Raw genomic sequence first — 23690 nt, forward strand, 5'->3', positions numbered from 1 at the left:
CCCAGACGAAGTAGTGCTGAGGCCACCTTCGGCTGGCGGGCCGGGTCGCTCTGGTCTCCTCTCTCTGTCTACATAAGGAGTCTGAAGGAAAGGCTAAAGCGGGAGGGGGGTCATGACGATGCTCCCAGTGGAGCCGTGTGCTGAGCCGCGCCTTGGACGCCGACACCGCTTCCCCACAGTTTCCAGTCCGTGTGTCAGGCTCACTCCCTTAGCCGGCAGTCCTCCCCAAGCTTTCCACCCCGGAGGAGACCAGGGTGCAGCTGCTGTGCATAAAGTAGTGAGAGTGTGGCCAATAAACGTTGACATGGTGCACAGAAACCCAGAGCGAGTCCTCGGCTTCTGCCTCTCAGGCCTTCAGCTGATGCCACTGTGCCACGGCCTGGCGCGGGTGGGCGATCATATCCTTCCAGTGCTTGACTTCGCCTGGGCCGCTCTTCCAGGACAGGTAGATCTAGGAGGGAAGGGGGGACATTGCACATGTCAGAATGCTGGGGGCTCAGCTGCTCCACAGAATCGACCGACACCTCCCAGCCACAGCTTTTCCCCGCCTGTCCACTTGCCTCCCCTGACAGGTCATTTCCCAGCTTCCCTTTTCATTGCCTGGCACCCCCTCCAACCTTTGCTAATCACACCTTTCCCTGACTTCCACTTCCATCCTCAATGTCTTCCCACACACTGTAGTCTCTCCTGTTTCTGGCAGGCAGCACCTTCATTCAAGCAGCTTCTCATTTCAGGACCAATCCCTTGAACCCCCAGATGGGGAGATTCTTTCATCCTGGGGCTCAATTTCAATTTTAATTTTGGAGAAGCTTGGGAGGAGTGCTCCAGGAGTGCTGGGCTGGGACTTGGGAGGTCTGGGTTCTAGTCCCCACTCAGTCATGGCACTCACTGGGTGACTTTGGGCCAGTTACAGGCTCCCAGCCCGGCCTACCTCACAGGGTGGTTGGTATGAGGATAAGTTTGAGAGGAGGAAGAACAGGAGAATTAGGTAAGCAGTCTTGAGTTCCTTGGAGGCAAAAAGGTGGGGTATAAAAATAAGCAAGTAAATAACAGCAATGCAGAAGACAGACAAACTGCAACCAAACCCAGTTCCTTAGCACTGCTCTAACCCTACAGACAAAACAAGATGTGATATGGTCACCCTGCTAGTCTCTTTCCATACCTGGGCCCTTCCGTATATGCATCAGGGTCCTTGGTTTTTCTGCACCCAAAGGAAAAGTGTGTCGGTGAAGCAGCCCGATTGAGCCCAGCCAGCACCCACTTAAGCACGTTATAATCTCTCACAACAGGCACTTCCTTCTGCTCCTGCCCTAGTGCTAGAAGTGAGTCCGATTCAGAGAAATATAACCCTCCCAGAGAGTCATCATGGCTAATGGGCAGGATATAACTTTAACAAACAAACATCAACATTTCGATGTATATGCCACCCCATTAGCCATAGGCTCTCTGGATGGCTTACATACAACAAAATACGCCTGAGGTGATGAGCCAGCGGGAGTTAGGTCAGGAAAGGCTTCATCTTCTCTCACATGCCTGCCCTGTTGGACATTTAAGTCAGAGGGACGGCTGCCCCTGCCCCAGGCAGTGTGTGGCGCAGTGTTGAAATGCCACGTGCAACACCCACACGGAACAATCCTGTTGGCGGAGGGCACCATCACTGGCACCATGGAGGGAGCAGGAGGCTGTACTGCTGAGCTTTTTTCAGGGCAGGAACGAGGGTGCTGTCAAGGAAAGGGTTAACGCAAGGGGCACAGAAGGGGTTTACCAGGGCGTGTAGATCTCAACAGATGAAATGTTAAAGACTCTACAGGTCACAAGGATCCTCTTTGGTAAAGGTGAAAGGCAATCTGGAAATGCAAACTTTGCCTTCCTTGGGTTCCAAAACAAGAATGTGAGTGTTCTTTACCAGCCCAAGTTTTGCAAGATAAGTGAGTCATACCAGCACTAAAACTGTGAACCAATCAGGATAAAGAAGGCGAGCTAAAGGTGTATAAAGAACTTACATTTCACATTGTTCTTTGCTATGTTATAGCTATTCTTTGCTATTTGTCTCCCCAGCCTCACCACCTCCTTCTCAGGCTTCATGACAAAGCCATCACAGTAAAGGCAGAAGAAGGAAGCAAACTGATGGGGATAAATGGTGCTCGGCAGCTGGAAAAACAGCAATTGCTGCTGTTGCCACCAGGATTATAGGAATGTTTGACAGGAGCAAAAAGGTGAGATGGGGTGGTGTCCTTCAGAAAACACACACACACTTTCAGCTCAGTTGCAATCTGCATAGTTTTCATAGCGTATTTTGTAGCGCTTTTGCAGGATGTAAAAAGTCACACAACTTTATGCTGCGTGTTCTTCAGTGGAAAAGCAATGCATTGATGCCACCCGTGCAGCATCTCCATCAGGCCTCTGCACTTACATCCGATCAGACTGGAGATAAAGGATTCTCCCTGCTCCTTCCCATGCTGCAAGTGAGGTTTTCAGAAATGTCCAAATGTAAAAAATGTGTGCTTTGTCACCCATGGAGGCTTTTAAAAGCCTTATTATGTGGCGTGTGGCTTTTTCCAGGTGGGCAGTTGCTGAGGAGGACTGACTTAACCTTCTTCTACCCGCTCCAGTAAGCCTGCGAAAAATCCCGTCCTGAGCTGCATTTAGACTTTGAAGCAACCTGCACTTGGTCACTCTAATTATACGATTGGGAAATAGGGCGGGGCTGTTGCTGGGATGAGAAGGGCCGCGTCCCTCCCCAGGCCCTGCAAGCAAAATGAAGGCATAACGTAGACACATGCAGACAGCCACCATTCATGGTGGCCCCTGCTCCTCGTATCCGGAGCTGTGTGAATCATGCTTCGTATGAGAGGGAAGGAAAGCATGAGAAGACCCTGAAAGAACCCAGCTGCTGTGTGAAGCGGCCCTAAACTGGCGCTTCTGAAAGAAAATGAATGAAGACGCTTGCCCACTCCCATCAGTGGCTTGAGAAGAGCAGCCTGTGGGAATTAAGAAATTCAGGATACAGGGAAGTATTGGGGCAGATTTGCTTGGAGATGAGGTGGTATAAAGGGGGACCTAAAGCAGCTCTTCCCTCAATCTTTTGGGTCCAGTGGAATGGGAGAGTGTCACTGGAGCTCCCAGAATGGCTTCCATGGCATCACCTTCCCCATCCACAAAACGCCTGCCATAGTGGGCATGGCCAGTCACAGAAACCTCATTTCCCAATAGGGAGATCAATGACATTCAAGGAAAATGACTTCCCCATCAAGCTCCCAGCAAGAGGTGGGCTCTAAGCTCCAAAACACAAAGCCATTCTTTAAATCGAAATAAGGATGGCAGAGGAGGAGGGCATTTAGGTTTGCGGCAAACCAGCTTGCCCATTTTTTAAAAATGAAAATTTAAAAATCTTAAGAAATAAAATAAATCAGGAGGAACACTCAGCCTGGGGGACACGCCAGACCTACAGGCAAGGCCACAGAGAACAGACAGGGATCTCGAGCCCCCACCAATGAGCTCCGACAAATGTTTCCGGCATCTATGGATTGCGACGGCCTGAGGAATGTGACCCTGGTAACATGCTTTATAAAATGGCATGATCCCTCTGGCCGAGCAATGGCCCGGCACGGCCACTGACGAGGAGAGCCTTGCGTTCCAAGGCGGATGTGAAGGCTTTGGGGGAGAGGCGTCTCCAGCCATCAGTCCTTGCCAAACCACCCTGGAGGGCACATCTGCCAGCCCTGGACCTGAACCCGCAGCACAGGCCCTTAGGAGGAGGCAGCTTCTCACCCGCACCAGCTGCCACCCTCCATTCCTCTTCTGCTGAGCAAATGTGCTGGAGGTGTCAAGATTAGTTCTATAGCAATGCAAACCAGTGTTAATCCCTCTGGTAGCTTTGGTTATTTTTATCCACTGCCTTTCTATATTGCCGCATGGAGGATGCGTGTGTCAGCTTCTCCCCCGCAATGACAGCCAAAGCTTGTCTTCCAGATGCCCTAATGGAGCTTCCTGACTTTCACTCAAAGAAACGCGACTTTATAACTTGATTGGCGGTGGCACAATAATGGCAATTATTCAATCACTCATTATTATCACATTGCTGCAGCAGAGGTGGAGGAGGGCGAGCTATTCTAAACCTCGGGCTGCTGTCACCTGCAACTTCTTGGCAAGTCCTCGTCTTCTGGGTTCCTGACTTGCTTGGGGGCTTATTCCACTGACAGAGCATCCCTGCTCCTTGGGGCTGGGAGCTCCAATACTGGAGTCCCCGAAGAAGCCAGAGACCATTGGCAAAGCTGAAGGGAGGGAGGCCTGGCGGTGCAGTGGGTACACATGGGCATTTCAGGTTCTTCTCCCTCTTTGAATTGCTTTCCTCTGGTGTCAGTGGGAGAGAGACCAACCACCCCTGCTGCAGACCGGCTTTAGTTCATCCCTTGCTTTGGGAGGGTGTAGTTCCACAGGATCCTGGCCTGTCCAGGCAGTGCTGCCATGCTCTGCCCCCTTTTTGCCTCTCCTAAGGTTGGAGCCATGATGCTAGAGAAGTAAGAGCTGCAGAGGTTTCTGAGAGGGCTGCCTTTGGAGAGGGAGCTCTGAAAACCCATGTCCCCAGGAACGCCCTTGCGGGAACCAAAGGGCTGAGGGGACAAATGATCTCTGTGACCTCCCACAAGAACATTCAGGCTGAGGTTAAGCTTCAGTTGTCATGCTGTTTGGGTTTGTATTATTTTTATGTTTGTTCCTGTTTTTATGAATTGCTGTTGAACCACCCAGAGAGCTTTGGCTATTGAGCAGTAAGGACGTGATCGAAAAAAGCGAATTGTGTCGCAACCCACACCAGGATATGAGCTAAATTCCTCCTTCCCTTCTTTTCTCCTCTAGCCAAGCAGCTATGTATGGAGGCATTAAAGGAACACTTTTGTTTAAAAATGATTTTCAGAATGAAAAAATAGATTATTTTTCAGTCTATCAGTTCTTAGCTATTGACTTCATTCCTTGGGAGAAGAACTTTGGCAGTCAATAATACATTCAACTGCTTGCTTGCTTATGGGGACAAAACTCCATAAATACTTAAAAAAAACCCATAAAATTACAAATTGAGAGGCAAATAACCCTACTTAGCATGTGCACTGAACAACAAGGTAGCTATTCTTATACTTTTTATTAAACTTTTATTATGCTTCAGGGACCTGCAGCTGCAATTAGGTACCCACTTACCTGGGAGTAAGCCCCACTGAATGTAATGGGCTTACTATCAGGCAGTCTTGGACATGATTGTACTGTGGTGCCTGTACACTTAATTGCACAATCAGTTGCAGAAGCGATGGCAGAGCTGGCGATTGAAGAAGAAACCTCTGGAGGTAGCCAGATGTAGGAATAAGTCGAGTCCCACAGACCATCTAGGGGGCAGTTCTAGCATCCTGGGCCTTCCATGGATGTGGCAGAACTTTCTGTCTCTGTCTCTGCTCTGCCAGTGATGCAGAAACTGAACCAAGCTCACCTTACCTAAGCAATTTTGCTGTGCTTAAATTTTCGTCCTCTTGATGCTGGGTTTATGTTATGCTGGTTTTAATTTAATATGCATGTTGCTTGTTTTAATACAATGCTGCATTAGGGAATAATTGACTCTCTGTGGCACGCAGATATAATGAGATTACTGTATCAATTTGTCATCATTACATTAATGGGAGTAGAATTATATATATTTAATGTAAATCAGATTTGGAGCTGATTAATTTCTTTTAAAGTGCTGTGTATAATCTGGCATTTCTAAATAAGAGGCCAGCTTTCTAGCTAGCATGAACATGCAATCTACACTTCCTGAAGTTAATTGCACTATATGAATATACACTAAAGAAAAGCCAAATCACAAAGGAAAATTGCCATGTTGAACAAATCAGTGCTGAACGACATCTAGCAAAGGTCAAGGTGAGGATCACCCACACATCCAGCTCCCCTCCTCCTCTCTTAAATGCAAGCAACTACGCATGGCTACCTTTAGGAAAGCAAACAGATTGCTGCTCAGGACGGATGTTTCCCGGTGCTGCCAGCAGCCTGGAAAACCTGACCTGTTCCCAGTCGTCCTGAGGATGGCTGATCAGCTGGGCAGCCGGGGGAAGGAGCTGGGACTTGCCACGGGTTGTGAGTTAAGAGATCTCAAGGAGCAGCTGATGTGAAACACCTCTGCCTGAGACCCAGCAGAGAAATACTGCCAGTGGGATGGACTGACACTGTATGAAGCAGCATGACGCATGTGGTGTGAAAGCACTCGTAGAACCAAAGTGCAGCCAAATGGATGGGAGCAGTTCTACCAAAGCCGATGAAAGCGTCCTGCCGGTGTGAGGTAGGCATGCCAATGCAAAGTCATTGCTGCCGCCCCCCTGCCCCGCCATCGCTCTCTGTCATCTCGAAGTTTCTTTTTCGGAGTAGTTCCACGACTGCCTGCAAACTACCATACTCTGCAATTATCTAAGACTTTCATTTTATACCTTGCTATAAATAGAGTTTCATTACATTCCAGTTTATCCTAAGCATGTTTTCTGTACTCCAGAGGGATGAGTGTAGCAAAATTGCTCTGAGGGAAAGAAAGATTGTATACATGGTACAAAGCTGATTTCCTGGGCGACCGTTGTTGACCGTGCTGGTATATAAATTTAGAGGCCAGAAATTAAAGTGAAGGCGAGCTATACCTTGCAAGTACTACTTCCAAAGCCCTGGCAACTTATGTCAGCCAGGGCAGGGGGTGCATATGGGGTAGTGGGGGGCTTACCTTTTTAAATTCTCCCCATACATTGTGTGCAAAGGGGCAGGGTAGTTGTGTGAGCTCAAGGGGGAGTGTGTGCACATGGTGGGGTGAAGTGATCTTAGGGCTGCTCCTGAGGATGAGGGAAACCCCACTTCGGAAGTGTCCCCCTTCTGCTCTCACTCCCCAGTTTGGAAGCCTCAATTGTCTACTGGCAAAGGTAGCACTGGAGCTTACCTTGGTGTACTTGGGGCTTGGAGAATTCACTGCCAGCTGGAGCTCCTGTCTGCTGGCAGAGGGAAAGCCTGCTTCTTCCTAACCTCCTTGGATGGCCACCCTCAGAAGTTAGGGTTGTTCTGCTGCTTAAGCTAGAGGAATTTGATGTGTACCCTCAGCTCCCTGTTTTCAAATGTCAGTGAGTCTTATTTGTGCTGTATTATACTTATGAGATAACGCTTTTCCTGAAGAAGGAGCAACACAATCCAGAAGTCCTTTTCGTTATACAAGAAATGGACCCATATTTCTTGGGTGAGTTTGCAGTTCGCAGCAACCCGCCCTCTAAATAAGCTACGCAAGGTGAGCTGTTCAAGGAACAACCCACAGTGCCGCTGATCGTGGGTTCTTCCTCCTCTTCCCCCTCAGTCTTCTGGGGGGGGGGAGGGGCGGGAATCCCAGGGGACCAGACAGCAGAACTCATCTTGTCTGCCCCCTGCTGTAACTGTCAGGCCTTTTGCACTTGCTGGGGCCTTTTAGCCCCCTTTATCCATGTTTTCAGAGATTGCTGTTCTTGCTGCTCTGATCTGACAGCTGGTAAGAGTCCCCACAAAGTGCTGACATGGTATATTGGAGGGGCTGTCACTGGTTCACTCCCTCAAAAAATGCACTTCAAATGTGCACAATTTTTAAAACTATCTTTTTCTAGTTGGACTTGTGCAAGTGTGAAGTTCCATACTTCCTCAGGCCCAAAATGGCATGCCTTGAGATGGGTATCTGCTGTCAAAATGCAGCAAAGGTTGGTGCTGATCCAGAGACTCTGCCAAGAACTTTTTTACTTGGTTTCCTTTGACAGCTGTCAAAAGGTGAACTTTCACGAGAACCCAAAGAGACCTTGGTTTGCAAAAAGAAAGTGGCCATTCATCCTTGCTTATGTCCTGGTGGAAAACACATGGGGATTATAAGCAGTTCCAGTGCTGGCACCAGGTTTTTGAGGGCCCTTCATCAGTTCACCCCCAATGAGCCCCTCCTGGCTCAGTGGGCTGGTTTTCTCATTACCCTTGTCACCAGCTGCACTTGCTCCTCACCTGCTTTCTCATCTTTGGTGCCACTGGCCTGCCTTGCAGGCAGAGAACCCAGGAGTGAGCAGGCAGGGGCCTCTCCTGCTCCCCCTCCTCACCACCACTCTTGCCTGGACAGAGATCAAGAGGCAGGGGGACCATCTGTGTGCGATGGCGAGCAGGAGCAGCCTCAGTGCTGTGTGCTCTAATTGCTGCTGCGCTCTGGGGAGGTTTGGGATCCACATGACAGGATCCAGCTTCTTAATGCAGAATGAGGCAACTAAAACAGTTAACTGTACTTTTTTTTAAAAAAAGCAAGCCTCTAGGTCTCATTATTATCATATGACTTATTAAACACAGTTTTCAATCCACTGAAAAGAAATTCTGCCAGAGGTGGAGCATGGAGGTACTTTTGCTGTCTGGAGGGCAGGATTTCTTTATTGCATGGCCTGATGTCTGTCCCTGTGATTTCCAGTCACTATTGTATCCCCATGTTCTATGCACTGAATTATACTATTCCTTCCAATATGCTACCCCATGAGAAATAAATAAATAAATAAATATGCAAACTCTGCAAAATTTGCCCGCAGGAAAAAAACATACAAAGTAGATTATTAGCATATTCATAATTAGCATATTTTTTGATAATCACAGCATTTTGTCCTGATCGATCAATCAATTTTGCATGCAAATGCACAGAGGGAGCAGATCTTGCCTAGACAGGGATACAGAGAAAAGGAAAAGAGGGCAGCACCAAAAGGGGGCAAATATATGCGCATTTCTTCTTCATAATAACTTGAGCAGTTCATTTAGAAAAAGCTGAAGTCATTTTTTAAAATGAAGATTAACAGTTTTCACTGAAATAAAAATATCAGGAATTACAATTTTTTCCTGGACGTCTTTCTTCTGCAGTCCTTTTCCCACAGAAGTAAACCTTGCGAAAAGGCCCTACCCAGAACAGCTTCCCCCTCGTTTTAAAGGAAGGATTTGGTCCATATCTACTTCATTTATGCAAGGGAACCATCCTTCTCCAGTGAATCAATGGAATGGCTTGTATGAGCAAACGCCGGGCCCTCCAGTGCCTGACTTGAGCTCAGATTTGGTCAAGATGGTGCTGATATACTCAGGTGTTTCTTTTGCAAGATTTCCAAGGTACATGCATTTCAGTGGCTATGTACCTGTAATCCTTGATGGAAAGAAAGCAGCTGCGATGAAATCTAGTCAGTGCAACCAAAACCATGTCACCTAACTCAGGCTAGAAGACACAGATTGATCAGTGCTGCTTTTCACACCTCACTTTCCAAAACGGAAAACAAATTTTAGACAACAATCTGCTAGGGACAATTTAAAGGCAACGGGCAGATCTACATGGCTTGCTTAGCCACCCACAAACAAGCTACAGTGAGCTGACTGCCCACTGAGCAACCCGCACTGTGACCAACAAACAGGCTGGCTCACCATGGCTTGTCCTCCGACTCCTTCCCCCTCAGTCCTCTAGCTGGCATGAGGGCAGAGCCATCTTTTCCCCATCCTTCTTCCTCCATATGTTACTCCATGTTGTTCACACTATTTTCTCATTTCAAGGTCTCAGAAAAGCACAACTGAGACTGCTGTTTTTTTCTGTTCCTGAAAATGGGGCATTAAAACCCCCCACTTTTGTAGGTATGCAAGTGCACACTTAAGGCTATCTGATATGTGTAGTCTTGACTGGTCAATTGCCTTGTTACTTGTCAAGACAATTGGCAAGATGAGACTGCATATGAGCTAAACATAGGCAAATGTAAGGGCCTAACTATCGAAGGAAAAGTACCACAAAAGTGGGGGAAAGTGGCATCAGAAGGTGTGCTAAGAGGAGGCGTGGACAATATCTCTCCCTCAGCAATGTAATCCTCTCAATTTGTAGTGCTGAACTGATGGGTGTCAGTACCCTCCACTTTTTCAGCACTTCCCAGATACTCCAGAAAGGGGAGATATTAAAACTCCCCACCATTTTTTTCAGAGCACTTACTGCTGTGGGCACTGCAGTTCCCTAACAGTTAAGGAAAATGCAGAAACATACATACATTTAATGGAGAAGAAATTTGGTAAAACTGAATGGCTGGAATGTAAATTGAGTGGAAAGTGTGTACTTGCTTAAGTACTCTGCTAGTGCAGAAGCACAAATTTCCCCTCCATTTACTTCCCAGCCATTAAATTTGTATATATTTATGCATTTTTTAAAGAACTACAAGGAAAATGCGGCAACTGCAACAATAGGTACTCTGAAAAAGGGTAGGTAGGTAGAGAGTTACTCTTTCTTCTTTTTGGAGTACCTGGTGAGCCAGGGAAATATAGAAATATAACAATATAATTTGATTTATATTGTTAATTTATATTATTCTATTTTGAAGTTTATTTAGGGTTGTGAGCTGCCCCGAGGCTTCGGCGAATGGGGCAGCATAGAAGTCTCCTAAACAAACAAACAAACAAACAAACAGAAAAGGTGGAGAGCCAAGTCAGGAAGGACCTGCTGGGAAATGGCGACACAACCGCTACTAAGTAATGGCTACACAACCTCGTACAACCATTTGCATGTAATGGCATGAAATCACAGCTTAATGAACCTTCAACTGTGGCATGTACCCAATGCAGTTCTTTGGAATCTGCAACCTGTGAGTGGTCTGACCACAGGATGCTGCACAATGTCTTAACCTGGATACTATGGGACAAGTGTGCCTTAAACAACCCACACTTCATTAATTGTAGGTTAACTGTGGGTTGTTTAACCTATAATTAACCCATTGTAGCATGAACAGCACAGAGCTTGGAGGCTGTGTATTCAAATGGCAGCAGCACACAACCCTGGCAAATTTTGTGCTAATTAACAGTTAACCCACAATTTGCTGTCCTTATGTGCTAACTGGGACAATGCAAAAGTTGCAACTTGGTAGTTTTCACTCAGTTCAAATCTAGGTATCAATAACTTCATTTTTAAGATTATGCCATCAAGTATTTAATTAGTTAATTTGCAGCATTCTGCATTTATTCACATACTTTTATATCATGTTTCAAGGCTTTGGCTGATTTTGATACTTGTTTGGGGCAGCTTGAGCAACAACTGAGGCTTACCAATATACTAGCCTGCAAACCTACTTCTTGCTGTGTGTGCTTGTGTCTTTCTGCTATGTTTTAATTAAGATGCTGCATTTAATCTGGACTGCATTGTGAGTTTCCTCTTTTGGAGGAAAGGTGGGCTGCAAGTTAACGAAATGGTCAGGCAGCACCACTCCCATGGGATGTCACCAGCTGCCGGTCTCGGGTCTGGCTGCCCTGCTCTCGCTCTGTAGAGGATGCCCTTCCACACTCCCGCCGCCCTGATGCACCTGGCCTGAGGCTTTGGACAGGGCCTGAGCAGCCCCTTGGCTGGGAGGCCAGCCCGACTCACCTTTCCAATGACATCATTCCGGCTGAGCTTATCCTTATCCATGACTGTGATGATGATGGTTGTCTCCCTCAGCTTCTCAGTGGGGATGTCAAAGATGAAGGATTCATTGAAGACAGGGTTCAGGCACCTCTTCATCACGACTGTCTTCTTCTTCTCTACCCGCTTGTCTTTGTACATCAGCCACACCTTCACATAAGGGTCTGGCGCAGGCAAGGAAGGGAAAGGAAAGGAAAGGAAAGGAAAGGAAAGGAAAGGAAAGGAAAGGAAAGGAGACAGCATCATCACCAGCATACCATTCCCTGTTGATGGGTTGAGGCTGCAAAGGGGTCCAGAATGAGCACTCCAGTATTCAGTCTCCACCAGGTGTTATCAAATGAACTAACAATGGATTATTTTTCTTCCCTGGCATGAAGAAACACTTACATATGTTCTGAAAATACTAGATTCAGGTTGCTTAGCATAGAAAGCTCGGGCTGTTAGCTTTCCTTCAACAAAGGAATATGAGTGGAAGGTTTATTCCAAATGCATCCCTCCCACCCACTTTCCAATCTGTCCTGTATTGGAAGTTTTGTTCCACATCCAGAGAGTCATTCGCATTGCCGATTCTTCTCAAGCACGGGGTAGATAACTCACCAACCAGCTATTCAAGCAATGACTCAGTCTCAATACTCAACTGCAATCAGCTTCTTTATACAGAAGCAATATGAGCCGTGCTTCTCTCTGTTCTAAATGCCACAGCTCCTGTTTGCACCTCCTTCCTGATGCTGGCGAATTTGACACAGAAACTGGGCTGTACATCAGCTAAACAGGGCTGATTTCCCCTTGAGTTAAGGACAACAAAACTCTAGTTTGCCATTGACACTGGGCAGAGTGGCAATTAAGGAAAGTAGAGAGAAAAACAAGGTTTTCTCCTTAACCAAAGTGCCCACCATTCCTTGACCGTCACATTCCGACAAAAGACTGTTTATGGAGCGACCATACTTTTAGTGTTTCTGCTTCTCCTGCTTCTAGGAAAGGGAACCTACCTCCTCACAAGTAAACAAGGCACAGACACCATCCTCCTTGATGCAGAAGAGAAGGGAACCAAATGGGAGAAATGGGTGCTTGCCCACCTCCCACCACAAGCAGCATCATGGACATGCAGACAGCTTTCCCTTTTGGTGCAAAGCATAATAAGGGAATCCTTCCACTCCTCACCATGGGACAGACAAGCATTTTGAACAGGGGTGGGAAGATGGGGCCATCCAGACACTGGACTGCAATTCCCATCAGCACAGCAATGATGAGAGATGATGGAAATTGTAGTCCAACAATATCTGGAGGGCCACATATTTCCCCATCTCTGTTTTAAAACCTTTAATGGTTAAACTTAGTTGTACAGAGGACCACTATTCCGATATCCTTGTTCTTGGGGGCCAGTCCATAGTTTTACCTTACATTCACTATAAGGAAGATGCTCAACATGTTTCCTTTTTGAAAAATATGTATTTGACTCCTCTGGCCTGGAGCTGAAAAATCCACACTCAGACATGGAGATGAGCCATGAATATGGTTTAGAGGTGGGGTTGAACTATAGCCTTTAGCACTGGCATTTTAAAATTTATTTTACCACATATACATCTCATCCCCCTTCACTCAAACAATGCAGGACAGCATACTTGAGGTTCTTCAAGAGAACCCATCCATACACTGATCACACCAAACTCCTTTTAGGTTCAGCAAGTGGGTTGAATCTTGAGCTCTGGGAACATGTCCTGGGACCTGGAACAGGCACACTGCTTTTCAGTTTGAAATTTACAAATGAACTTGAAAGTGAATCGTGTTTGCAGCACATCACAGAATCTCCTGAGTAGCATCGCAGGCACTTTTGCTCATGCTCTCCTGACATCAGTGCAAAGCAGTTCCAAGAGGATCTTTGTATCTGCACAAAGAAATACGCTGTTTTGGTTGTGGGTCACGTCCTTAGTTGCACCAAGTAGGACACCCCTTCATACCTCCCCACTCAACCCAAAGTGGGAGAGAATATTAAGGAGTGGGGCTGGTGCACACGGAGTCACGGGAGCCTGGGCTTTCCCTTCCATCTAGTTTAAGCCCTCATGCATTCAGGTGAGTACCTGCTCAAGGTCAGCTGAAGATGATGGACATAAATAATGCTTGGCTCCTAGGACAGAAAGTAGGCCAAAAAGTTCTGATCATTGAAGGGGTGCTGGCAGGTTACAAATCCTGGACAGGTTTATTAAAATTCCTAAGTGCCCAGACCTCTAAGGGACATTTGTAGCTCCTTTAGAGGCAAGACTATTTGCCACAGAATGCAGAAATGGCGCTCTGGACTCCAGTACCTGATGTTCCCCCAATGTCCATGGCTTTAAGATTCCGAGCTTTGATAATATTCACAACAATGGAGTTTGCAGAAGGGTTGTAGCAAAGGGATAGGAGCAGCTCTCCTCGGCTTCCCTGTAATGAAGAAAGAGTTAGCAGCAACTGGGGAGTTCACCGATGCTCACTTTCAGCACTGTCTACACTTGGGACTGAAACTATCCCAGCACAGTTCGGGATCTAGTCCATTTCCCTAATCCTACACCTGCAGGTATGCTTCCACCATGCCCAGCTAATAAATATGGGCAACAGTTGCCTGGCATTGAGTAACATCATTGCTTAAATCAGGGTTCTGTTCACAGTGAAGAAAGTAAAAAATGCTTATGGCTGAGTGGATGAAACTGTTTGAAATTAAATAGAGGCCTGATGTCCTGGACTGCAAGGCCCTGTTCCAGGAGTATGTTTCTTGACTATTTCTCTCTCCAGCTCCAACGAGTGAAGAGAGAAGTTTGTTCTTTGCTTCTGCAAGTTAAGCTTCTTTTTGTTGAATTACCTTTTTTTTCTCTCTGATCTTCTGTGGCATTTCAGAATATTCTACTCCCCTGAGCATGATTTCTTGACCTTGACAGTCTAACTAACGTTTCACCTCTAAAATAGTCAAATATCCCCAGGAACAGATTAACATGCACACACAAAAGATTTAACCCCACAATATCCTAAAACCAAATTAAATTTAAAAATGGAGGACAAATCTCTTGTTTCACACCTGGTCATGTCCAGGGGCATCCTTCTGGATTTCAGTAGGGCAGAAACAGAGACAATGGGCCTTCACGGGGGAGGCAGGATTACTGGAAAGATTAATATTCCTGCTCTTTCATATATTCCGTAATTAATAAAAAGAAAAGGAGTGCATTTGAAAAGTATCATTTCTTTTATAGCTCAAATAACTACATTATCCACACAAAGCAGCCCGGATTTTTTGCTTTATTGTGGAAGCAAAGGATCTTCTGCCTCTGGCATTTCATGATCGCAGCGATCATCACTCTGTGTACAGCCAGGGAGCAGCCTGCATGGACTGAGTTGCTCCTGACAAATCATTGCCTGAGCTGGGAAGCAAGCCGGGTGTGCAGGGCTGCCCCCTCTGCTCTTCTGAAACAGCTCCCATGGCCAGGCTTGGGCACTTGCTTTTGTTATAAGGCGCCTTGGCCTTCAAGCTTTTCGCAGTGTAAGGGGCAATTCAGAGAAACAGGCAAGAGATCTATGGAGTCACAATATTCTTGTGTCTCCTTCCTTGGGATGTTTTGGCCATGCTAGAAATGAGGTGCTGTGGTGATATGGCCTGTCCCTTTCCAGCATCTCAACGCTATTTAAAAGCAAGTCAATGCCTCTTACGCTTCCATCACTGCAGGGCTTTAGGTCTTTCCAGAATGTCTGCATCTGGGTCAAGTCCACCTTGTTGAGTGGGATTGACACTTCGCCAATGGGATCATTACGGCTGAACCGATCGTAATCCAAGACCTGTAGGTACAGCACCCGCTGAACGACTTTCTCATATGGGAAACCTGCCGAAAGGAAAGGGGCATACAAATAAGCTGAGAGGCTAAATGCAGTCAGCTACAATGACAAGGGTTCAAGAATAAGTTTGGCTTTGGGCGAAAACAAGCATGCTGTTGCATACACTGGTCTCTTCCACATTAGGCTGTGGCTGTGTTTGTACGTCATGGAAAATGGTGCCACACAGTTTCTGTGGTGCACCAACACCGGGCCAAGCTTAGTGGTCAGATGATTGCATGGTTCAGAACAGAATGCTGGTCCCCTGCTCCTCGCTCCATCCTCCTGGCCTCACCACATTTCCCGGAAGTTCCAGTGAATGAAATCCCCATCCTTTCCCTATTTTTGCCCATGGACCACTGCAGTCTCCTCCTGATTGGTCCACTGTGGTCCTGAGATGGGTCCCCCCTCTTCCCCCTCCCAAGCGTTCCTGCTTGTCTGAGGCTCTTCCATGTCCCACAGAGATTTTTATCAAATGGAAACAACAGTTCCACTATGATTCCCCGCTTCTCCCTCCATGTATTTTCATGCTGTTTTCCTGTTTCCAATATAAATGGGGAGATGGATACATCACTCGGCCAATAGGAATAAAGTGAGAAATGACAGATCTGTTGCTCATAAACTGAGAACGATAGAGATTGAAAACTAGAAGTGGTCACTTCGGCAGCTGCTCTTTCCCCAGAACTCTATGGTGTTTCCATACCAACGATGGTAAAATGGCAATCCCAGGTCTGCACAACTGGAGAAACTATAGTGAAGTGTGGAAATTTTAGAACAGACTGTTGATTTTCTCTGTGGTTCCAGAAAACTAATCCTTCCACACTGGAACTCTGGACCTGGGTCTGGATGATTTTTTTTTTTTTTTTGATGATACAAAAGACCCACAACAGTAAGTTTCACCATGGCTTTTCATGCTATGAGAACCTGCCCTATGTGTGTGTGTGGGTAAGACAGGGAGGGAGGGAGCGAATGAGCAAGCAAGTACAGGGGGAATGATGACTGACCCAACTCAAACATGGCTGAAGGACTCCATGCTTCTGGTCAACCTTGCAGCCTTGAATAACGCTTGTAAGTACACCAGATGAATGAGTCGTAATCCAACTTCATCAATCAAGCCTGATGCTTCAGAGATTTAAGCAGCTGCTGGAAGGGCCAGAAGAGAATTCTAGCTCAATCCATCATTGCGTTTAGATCACTTGTGAAGGCTTCTGGCCTCTCTATGGTAACATAAGGCACTGGCCATTCCCCTGAGGATGGATACTAAATGTGATGGACTAGGGGCATGATCTGACTTGGCAGGAGGTAAGACAGTAGATAAGGCATAGGAAAGATATGGTATGGTAGCATGAATAGGTCATATGGAATAGATAAACCAACTTTCATGTAATGCTGAACTTGATAGATGAAAAATTTAGGAATATCTGCATCCTCTCAGTTTTGTGTGATCTGCCTCTGAACAGAGTGCAAGATGTTGGTGCAGTTTGAAACTCATAATTTGTCAGAATGTATTTCTGGTTTCTTCCTGAGAAAGTAGATGCCACAATAAAGATGCTCTGCTTTCACACAGTAAGTTTGGAAAAGTGTCTTTCAATGCCTCTCATCTCAAACATTATCCTTCTCTTCTTCCCTCATTATCAGAGACTTTTTCCCTTTAAAAAAGTTTAAGTTGAATGTGAACAGATGCTTATTTTATTATTTATTTAAAATATTTCTATGCTGCCCCCATTGCAACAAAGCCTCAGGGCGGCTCACAACATAAATGTGAGATGCTCGGGAGATGCTTCCTCCCCACAACTTCCTTTTTTGGGTGGGTGGGGGAAGAGGACTGTTTCTGACCTTTCACCCACAATACGCTGCAGTGCCCATGGGTGCCATGTTATATATCCACTTGGAGTTGTAATCACATGTAAACCTAGTGAACATGGGTATGCGAAGGTTAAATAACCTAGGTTCCATGTCCGCCCCCCTCCCCCAGTATGCTACAACCTCACTGTGGGTGGATTGCTGTGTCATATGAACAGTCTCCTACCATAGGAAGATTATAGAATTCTTACCTACTCTTGGGTTAAAAATGGCATTTTGTAAGTTTACTTTCCAGATGTATTGGACTACAACACCCATCATCTTAGTTAGCAGATCCAAAGACCATGCTGAGCAGAAAAGATGCAGATTGTATTCCAGCACATCTGGTGGGTATCACACTGGGGCAGACTGAGTTAGATGTATTATGCAGAGTTGCATATTCACTCTTAATCATCAATAATATCTCTGCATTCTGACAATGAGAGAAACATTTGAGAAGAAGATAACTGAGGCATAAAGTACCTTTGTATCCCTAATCCTAAACCAAGATCATTTTACGTACCTTCAAAGAGAAAGGTCTCATTCCAATGTGGGTTTAAATTCTTCCTTTTCACCTTTGTCTCCAGCTTATGCTTTTTATCTGGCAGGAGGTAAATTTTGACGAAAGGGTCACTTGTGCCACTGAAATCCTTGGCTGGCAGCTCCTGTGCTTTCAATATTTTGACGGTCAGGGTCGACTCCTGGAAATTGTAGCCAACACTGAACTGGATTCGGCCTAGATTCTCCCGGCTAGAGCTGTCATGTCCCTCGTCATCCTCAGACCCAGGGGAGAGCTGCACAGCAAGGGAAAACAGAAAGAGGCAGCCATGAGCTTTGCTGTGGGAAGCTCATCTTTTGTCGTGGCAGCAGGCCATTTTTAAGAACTCCCAAAGGCATCTACTAGCCAGCATCTAGATTAAACCTGGGTGATTGCTGAGACTGTATTTTTCATGGTTTGTTACCTACAAATGCTTTATGCCCAATTGCCCTAAGAGAGCATTTTCCTCTATAAAGGCTTCCTCCTCCTCCTCCTCCTTTCACTAGCCAAGGGAAACAAATTCCTGCTACTTCTCTCTTCAGAGAGCTCAAGGCCTTTTCAAACTGTCTGCTGTCCTTAGGTGAGAAACAGCAATTGAAAAAACCTTTGTCCAATTGGAAGGGAAAGGGAAGTTTGGGAAATCACTGCAGAGCAGGTACATTATTAGCACAAGCTCTATTTAATCACAGGCCTAACTGGAAGTGTGTCTGAGGGCTAGGGGGAATGTAGTCTGTACTGTAGTCTGCTGTGAAAGGATGGCCCTATTCCTCCTCATTAGGGGAGTGTGAAGCTACCCATCACAGAAACACTTTGCCTTGCTGTCAACAACTACTGCTTCCAAATTTCACCTTCCAGTCTCTACAGAGTTCATGACTTCAATGTAATCCCTCAAATGCTGGGTCAGGAAGAGCCCTTCCCTCCCCCTGTCACTTCCCTGGTTCGCTCTGCCTACTCCTCTCTCGCTTTACACTGGCCTCTCTCCTGCCATGCAGAAAGAAGCAGGGGTAATTGCTTCCACTTCTCTCGGCATGGATTTCCCTTTGCAGCTGCTCCTCCAAGTGGCCCTGAGTGGCCCCTGAATGAGCGCCAAATGGGCAATGCTCTTTGATGGCCACCCCAGGACCAGGTGGCTGAAATAGGGCCCACCCAAGGCCGACCCTACCTGCCGGGCATACGCCCCTTCTGCCTCCGCTGTGCAAGATGGTGAGGGTGGTCGTGTATCTGCTGGCCCCAAATGAGTTCTCTTACCACTCAGGGGCAGCTGAAGAGCAGCAAGCAGTGACAGCAGTGTCCTTCCAGGTCCAGGGAGGGTCCATAGGGTTGTAGTCCAGCAATGTGGGGCAGCCGATGGAGTCAGGCAGTGACGTATTGTCAGTGTGGCTGGGCAAGGACACGTCTCCATGCTCGTGCACCAATATTTCTCAGGGGACACGAGCATCTCAGGGTGTTGCATCTACAATTGCTTGCCTGCTACTTGGACAGGACATGCCTTCTTTGACTTTCAGGGGTGCATATGCTCCAATCCTCTAGCAATTCCATCCCACTCAATCTCATGCATGCATCTCATTTCTCTTCACATTCCTTTTTACATCCTCTCTGTTTATTGCTCTTGTTAATTAAGCCTTTATTAATATTTAATAATTTAATTGCATTTAGGCCCCCGGGGCAGTGGCTACATTGAATATTTTTTCCCACTTGGGCATTGCACAGGAATCCGTGATTTTCTGCAGTTCAAGACAGAAAGCTTTCTTACTGTTCAAAATGCACAGTGTGCTCATTTTTAAAAAATATAATTGCCTGAGAAATAAATATTCCAGATATTTAGATGAGTATCAAAGGCATAAAAATTCAGGTTGGCCTCAAAAATGTTAACATTAAATAAATAGAAAACTGAAAATATAATATTCAACCAAACAGCTCCAGCTCCTGTACATTCAGTTCATGCAAACAAATGTGATCAGGATTTCAGAATGTCTGTGGGTACCATCAATACATTCCTTTAATCAGGGAGAGCAAGCACAGGACTGGAGGACCCGATCCAAGCCCACTGCAGGTCAAATGACATTAGAGGGGTGAGCATGCTGTCTGACATTATTTGGCCCCCAGCAGGTGTGGTCAGAGGATGATTCTCCTCTCGCATCCTCTAGGTTGGAAGTAGCTTCACTGTATGTGGGTCGTCTCCCATTGGAGGAGGCCCATGCACAGAGAAGCCGCTTCACCTGTCCTGTACTTTGTCCCACTGGAGAAGCTTCTGTGCACCAAAGCTTATGTGACATTTTGTCTGCGTGGCATATTTTATATCATACTGAAATAACAGGGCTTAGCTAACACTGGACACAACTCCAGGTTATGAGTGTGATCTTCTCTATGTATTGTGGGGATGGTTTGGCATGGCCCCATTGATGCCCTCAGGCGAGACGTATTGATATAATTATTGAAGTCCTCCAGAAAAACAAGCTTGAGGGACTTCAACCCCAAGTCTGAGGCTATGTATAACAGCTCGGATAGGGAGTTAGGCAATGGGATGGCTCGTACATGAAAAAAAATATCATTTTTCCCTTGTGCCCAACATCAGGTCCCAATCTGGAGCCTAGCTGGATAGGAATTGTGCAAAAGGAGATGCAATCCATATAGACCACAACAATTCTTCTCATCTTGCTGGAACCAACACAGCGTCTTCACAAATGTGACATGGGACCATGTGAAAACAGTTCTCAGTTCCCAGTTAACAAACGAACTGAGCCCATGTTCCATTGAAATCAGCACAATTTACTGTTAAGTAAATGTGTTTAGGATTGCAGCCTTTGTAGCATTTTATCCTGGAATAGCTGCTGTCAGTCACCACTTCTGTCAGAAATAAACTGCAATGTACATTTTGGCTAATTCTCAGGGGCTTCCCTCTACCGTAGCTTCATTCTGTTGCAGGAGGGCTAAATCAGGAGGTTCCTGAATTCCATTAGTGTTACATTTCAGGAATACAGAATATTTGATTGACAAAGGACATCACTGTCTTCGTTCCATCCACTCTCACAACCCTTTGAGATAGGCAACTGTTTTGTTGCTGTTGTTACTGTTACATGCCATCAAGTGCTCTTCCACTTATAATCACCCTATGAATGAATACCCTCCAAATTGCCTTGTCCTTGGCAGCCCTGCTCAGCTCTTGTAAACCCAAGGCTATGGCTTCTTTGATGCACACCTTTAAATGATGTGAGGGTTGGAGAGCACTGGAGAAGCTGAGCGCAACACTGCCAGGAGGCCAGACTCTCACTAAGCAGGTCTCCTGGCAGGGTCATCTAAAGTGGAATGGTCAGACCAGAGACACCACACTCGGATGCATCCATCCTCTTTAGGAGTAACAGTCACATCAGCAGAAGAGAATGGCATTTCTCATGGCGACAGGGGCAGAGAAACTCCTGAAGGGCAGCTACTGGGCAGCAGCAGTAGGTGAAGGGAACACTGGTGGAGGATCTTTCACAGTGATGTTTGTGGTAACTCTAGTTAGTACTGTGCAGAAGAAGGCATTGGTAAACTACCTCTGAATATTACCTTGGGAAGCCTATAATGAAACCATCCAAAAAGGCAGCTATTTTCAGATGAGAAACTGATTTGCTGAAGATGACCAAAGAAGAAGTTATCAAGGGTGTAAGTGTATGTGTATGGAAGGGGGTTGGGTTTTGAGCACAAATCTCATGCCAGTCTAAGTCCATAATCTAGCTGCTGGGGCACACAAGGATTATGCAGTACAGAGTTGCTTACCACTTATTAGGGGCAACATTTTAGCCTGTTTATTAAGTCAAGACCACTGGAGAAAATGCTACGAGCATCACCTCTTTTTCTCTGTCTCTTTCTCAACTGATGTAAGCCACATGGGATTGATATATTTGGCTGAACAGCAGGATTAAAATAAAATCATTTCAGCTAACTCTTCCCTTCGGTGTAGCTCGACAATCGTTCCAGCAAAGAAAGCCTGGTATCCAAAGGGTTATGGTAAGAGATTAGACCAGGAAGAGGTTTTGAGTCTCAAATGCTGTTTGTTTGCTCAGTTTAACTAAGGGCATGTTGAAAGATACAACATCTAAGGGAGATTGGAATCCACAGTACATAAGAAAACGAAATGTCTATGTTGACTTTCACAATAAGGTCAACAATTTCCAATTTTAAACCTCTTCCCCTTTTGGCAGCTTGCCACAAATCTTTTCATGTCTCTGAAAGACTTTAAGAAACCTTTTGCTGCTTTTGTTTTTACAGGCTCCTGAAAGGGTCCACGCTATCTAAAGGCAAAGAAAAAGCAGACAGCAAATTTGCATGGCTGCACATGGTAAATTCTTGCATTCATATGGAAATATTAAAAGTAATTTGGGGTTGTAATACAAACAGTCCAGCCATATGGAAAACACAGTTTGGTTCAATAGAAATATTCTTCTATTCATATACTAGCTTTCTTCCAAGGAGTTCAACATGGTACACCGGTTTTTCCTCACAGTAGCCCTGTGAGTAGGTAAGGTTGGTGCAAGGTCACTCAGGGAGATTCTTGAGGATTTGCACACTGGTTGAATGCCTCAGCATATCTAACATAGGAACCACACTGTAGTTTCTCTTGTATCATGTAGAGGCTGACCAAACCAGATGTGATGAGGCCATCATTCATGTGTCTGCTCTGTTTTCATATAAGGTAGGCTCATGATTTACTGTAACGGTACATGGGAGAGGAAAAATGAGTTGCAGAATCATAGAATCGTAGAACTGAAAGGGGCCAGAAGGGGCCATAGAACCGTAGAACTGATCAGGTCCACCCCCACAGTTCAGTGCAGGACTCCCAGTTAAACCATCCTTCTCAGATGGCTGTCCACTATCATCTTGAATGCCTCTAGTGTGGGAGAGCCCACAACATCCCTAGGTCACTGGTTCTATTTTTGTACTGCTCTAACAATAAGGAATCTTTTTCCTGATATCTAGCTTGAATCTGGCTTCCTGTAACTTGAGCCCATTATTCCATATTCTGCACTCTGGGATGACTGAGAAGAGATCCAGTCGTTCCTCTATGTGACAGCCTTTCAGGTACTTGGTGAGTGCTATCATATCTCCCCTCAGCCGTCTCTTCTCAAGGCTAAACATGCCCCGTTATTCACTTGCTCCTCCCAGGGCTTTGATTCCAGTCTCCAGATCATCCTTGCTGCCCTCCTCTGAACTCTTTCCGGCTTATCTGCATCTTTCTTCAACTCTGGTGCCCAGAGTTGGACACAGAACTCCAGATGAGACCGAGAAAAGGAGAACTTGTACTTCATGTGATTTGGAAGTGATACTTCCATTAATGCAGCCTAAAATAGCATTTGCCCTTTTGCAGCCACATCACATTGTTGACTCATATTCAGCTTCTGATCTACAATAATTCCAAGATCCTTCTCACTTGCAGTATTGTTCAGCCAAGTATCCCCCATCTTGTAACAATGCATTTGGTTTCTTTTTCCTAGGTGCAGAAATTGGCATTTACCCCTGTTTAATTTAATTCTGTTCCTTTCAGCCCAATGCTCCAACCTATCAAGATCACCTTGAATCTTTTTTCTGTCTTCCAGAGTATTAGCTACCCCGCTCAGTTTTGTATCATCCCACAAATCTGATAAGGGTTCCCTCCATCCCTGACCAGTTCTGCACTTCAATCCTAGGAGCATGATTTCAAAGTCAGATCAAATCTCACCTTATTAGACCATCTTAGGGAAGTCTATCTATTCCTTGGCTTCCCCATCTGTGTTCTGGCACAATAATAATGCTCAGGTACCTAATTTGGTTGTGATAAGAATTATTGAGATACTGTATATAAAATGCTACAGAGCAAAGTATTAAATAGCTATATGACATAATAAAGCCTACTGAAGACAAATGTATGTTGTGCTGTTTTAGTTCAGTATCTTTAAACGGTGCTGTGGATGAGGCTGAGGAGCAGAGCTGGCTCAAGATATTTTGTTGCCAGAGGCTGCCCTCTGATTTCATGCCCAGAAACCATCTGGACTGGCAGTTGATTATCAC

The 23690-nt window shown here is 45.8% G+C and overlaps 1 protein-coding gene across 4 annotated transcripts in view; it reads right to left on the bottom strand.

Annotated features, from left to right (window-relative positions):
- Positions 1 to 346: 346 nt before the first annotated feature.
- Positions 347 to 23690, bottom strand: part of SYT7 (synaptotagmin 7) — a 228636-nt gene continuing 205292 nt past the window's right edge. For 3 of the 4 annotated variants that reach the window (XM_044425696.1, XM_044425698.1, XM_044425695.1), the window contains 5 exons: positions 17649 to 17919; positions 15125 to 15294; positions 13756 to 13870; positions 11417 to 11616; positions 347 to 451 (listed from right to left, as the gene is read on the bottom strand). In XM_044425696.1, the coding sequence (XP_044281631.1) occupies positions 347 to 451; positions 11417 to 11616; positions 13756 to 13870; positions 15125 to 15294; positions 17649 to 17919 (861 nt within the window). Of the gene's footprint in view, positions 452 to 11100; positions 11617 to 13755; positions 13871 to 15124; positions 15295 to 17648; positions 17920 to 23690 lie in introns of those variants that run through there. The other variant, XM_044425697.1, reaches the window with a different exon arrangement.

The sequence above is a fragment of the Varanus komodoensis genome, unplaced genomic scaffold, assembly GCF_004798865.1.
Source record: "Varanus komodoensis strain SLA01 unplaced genomic scaffold, ASM479886v1 scaffold16, whole genome shotgun sequence".
In the NCBI taxonomy this organism is placed as follows: Eukaryota; Metazoa; Chordata; class Lepidosauria; order Squamata; family Varanidae; genus Varanus; species Varanus komodoensis.